This window comes from Fukomys damarensis, unplaced genomic scaffold (genome assembly GCF_012274545.1).
Source record: "Fukomys damarensis isolate Sample0158 unplaced genomic scaffold, DMR_v1.0_HiC HiC_scaffold_8, whole genome shotgun sequence".
Classification (NCBI taxonomy): Eukaryota; Metazoa; Chordata; class Mammalia; order Rodentia; family Bathyergidae; genus Fukomys; species Fukomys damarensis.
In genome coordinates, this window is record NW_022900920.1 from 25,407,421 (window position 1) to 25,409,715 (window position 2,295).

Sequence of the window (2,295 nt, forward strand, 5' to 3'; positions counted from 1 at the left end):
AGTCGGAGGGAGCACCGTCCCCCACCAAGGCGCACGCCTGACTTGCACTTTATGAGGTGGGAATGAGAAGAGCGCCCGTGGCGCCGTCAGCTAACACGCTGGTGTTTATACCGTGTTGCGGGGTTACTGTCGCACATGTAGGCGTAACTCACATCCCGGAGCACCTTGCTCAGTTTTGTACTTTCGGGGAGATAGCTCATTGAGTGTGCACATAGGATGGGGCGCACCGACACTGGGGGTGCACAGTGTGGGTGTGTTTATACCCTTGGAATACAGCCGCTCCGCACACGCAGGGGCCTCGGTGCAGCTTTTAAGCAGGGTTAACACCGTGACTCCAGAAAGGCTCTGGGTTTAAGACCACAGACCCTGCAACAGGACAGAGCTGTGTATGATGCACTGTCATTTCGGTAGACCTGGAGCAAGTCACCGAATCACTGTGAGAACCAGTTTCTTCACCTGCAAGTTGGGGCCAATACAGAATTTACATCCTAGGGTTCTTGGGAAGATTAGACAAGGAAGCACCTATAATAGGCTCCCACGGTGGCCAGCACATCAGGAACACTGGTAAATAACAGCTTTGTTACTGCTCATGCATTTAAAGGTATTTTATAATGTGCAATTAATCAGATGTTCCCAGTCCTAAAGCTCTTGAAAACTCAGATAACAGACAGGAGGAACACTTAATTCATATTTATTTCACATTTGATCTGTAAACTTTTTATTTTAAAAAAATCCACTGTCATTAGCAACATGTGCTGACATTAGTTTGTCTTGTTTTGTGAATATGAGCACAGGCCTTCAACCTTCCTCTGTCTGAAACATGTAGAAGCTGGGTTATGAACACGAGGGCTCTGCCTCCTCCCCTTACTTAGGCAGTTCATCAGTGACAGGATCCCTGATCCCTGACAGAAAAGCAGGGGAAGGACAAAACTTTGATACATAAGCCTTCTAGGGGCAGGAGCTGTACAGTCTGGCAGGCCCATGTATCTTTTCAAATTGTTTACCTTGGGCAAATTGTATCAGGTTTGCTTCTTCCACATAATTTCCAGGCCTCTGTGTCTAAAAACAGCAGCTAAAATATTTCCCTTCCATCAGCGCTTTCAGGGAGGGACAGGCGCGTGAGCACACACAGATAGAAACATACAGATTCTTCAAGCACAGCCCCAGGGGGAAGTGAGGCCACCAGAAGATGCGGCTTTAAAGTGAGTTACTGGGGCCAAGGGGGCCCCAGAGGATAATGGCTTTATACACAGGGCTGATGCAAAGCGGAAAAGGTTCATTTACTTCTGTCTTGGTCCATCATTGTAATATTTACATAGGAAAAGGCAATTATGCTGTTAGGAACAGGGGGGAGGGAAGGACAGAAATCTTTTCTCTGCCAGGAAATCTCAAAGCAGATCCCATCCAAGGGACAGTCACCAGTTGCTGGTGGAAAGGACACAGAGAGACAAAACAACCCTACAAAAGGGCTTGCACTGCCAAGGGGCTTGGCCTGAACCAGATGCTGGGTCTGCCTGGAGGGCGCCCCACGGCCAGGATCCCAACATCACACCCGAGGCTGTGTGACACTGGGGACCCCAGGTTTGCTATCAAAAATAGTGTGTTTTGGGAGAGTGGGCAGGAGCTGCCCTGAGTGTGCATTTTAAAATTAGAGAGTTCGCGGGTGGGAGGGAGCAGTAAGCGAGGGCTGGGTATCCCCTTCCCATTTACCCTTTGTGAGTCAGGCCCTCTGGAGTCCTGGGGTCTGAAGAGCTGGGTGAGCTGGGAGAGGGGAGAGAGTGCAAATACTCTTAGAAACAATACTGATCAGGGGCGGCCCACCGGGAAACTCCTCCGGACGATGGGGTGGCTCTCCCAGCCCGAACTGCCCCGTACCACAGGAGAGGCCCTGCAGAGCACCCTCCGTCAGAAAGTAGGTCCTAGGCTGCTGCGGAGGCGCGCCCTCCACGCCCCGCCTGTAAGCAGGACCCCAGCGCGCTCACACGATCCGCTTTCGGTCCCCCCGGCAGAGGATCTTCTTGAAAGCGCGGCGGAAGTCGTGGTTGAAAATGGTGTAGATGACCGGGTTCAAAGAGCTGTTGCAGTAGCCAAACCAGAAGAAGAACTTGAAGAGCGTGCGCGGCACCGAGCAGCCGACGGCCGTGAGCGTATAGGTGAAGAAGAAGGGGAACCAGCATACCACGAACACCCCGATGACCACGGCCAGCACGAATGTGAAGCGCTTCTCGCGGTTCTGCCGTCCGCGCCAACGTGACGCCTTGACGCCCGCGCCGCGCTCTTCCCCGGGGCCCGCGG

At 52.6% G+C, this 2,295-nt stretch overlaps 1 protein-coding gene across 1 annotated transcript in view; it reads right to left on the reverse strand.

Annotated features, from left to right (window-relative positions):
* Positions 1–1,289: 1,289 nt before the first annotated feature.
* Adra2a (adrenoceptor alpha 2A) overlaps positions 1,290–2,295 on the reverse strand; it is a gene marked incomplete at its 5' end in the record, with an annotated part of 2,320 nt that continues 1,314 nt past the window's right edge. The window contains one exon of the mRNA XM_010634667.2: positions 1,290–2,295. Within this exon, the coding sequence (XP_010632969.1) occupies positions 1,979–2,295 (317 nt within the window).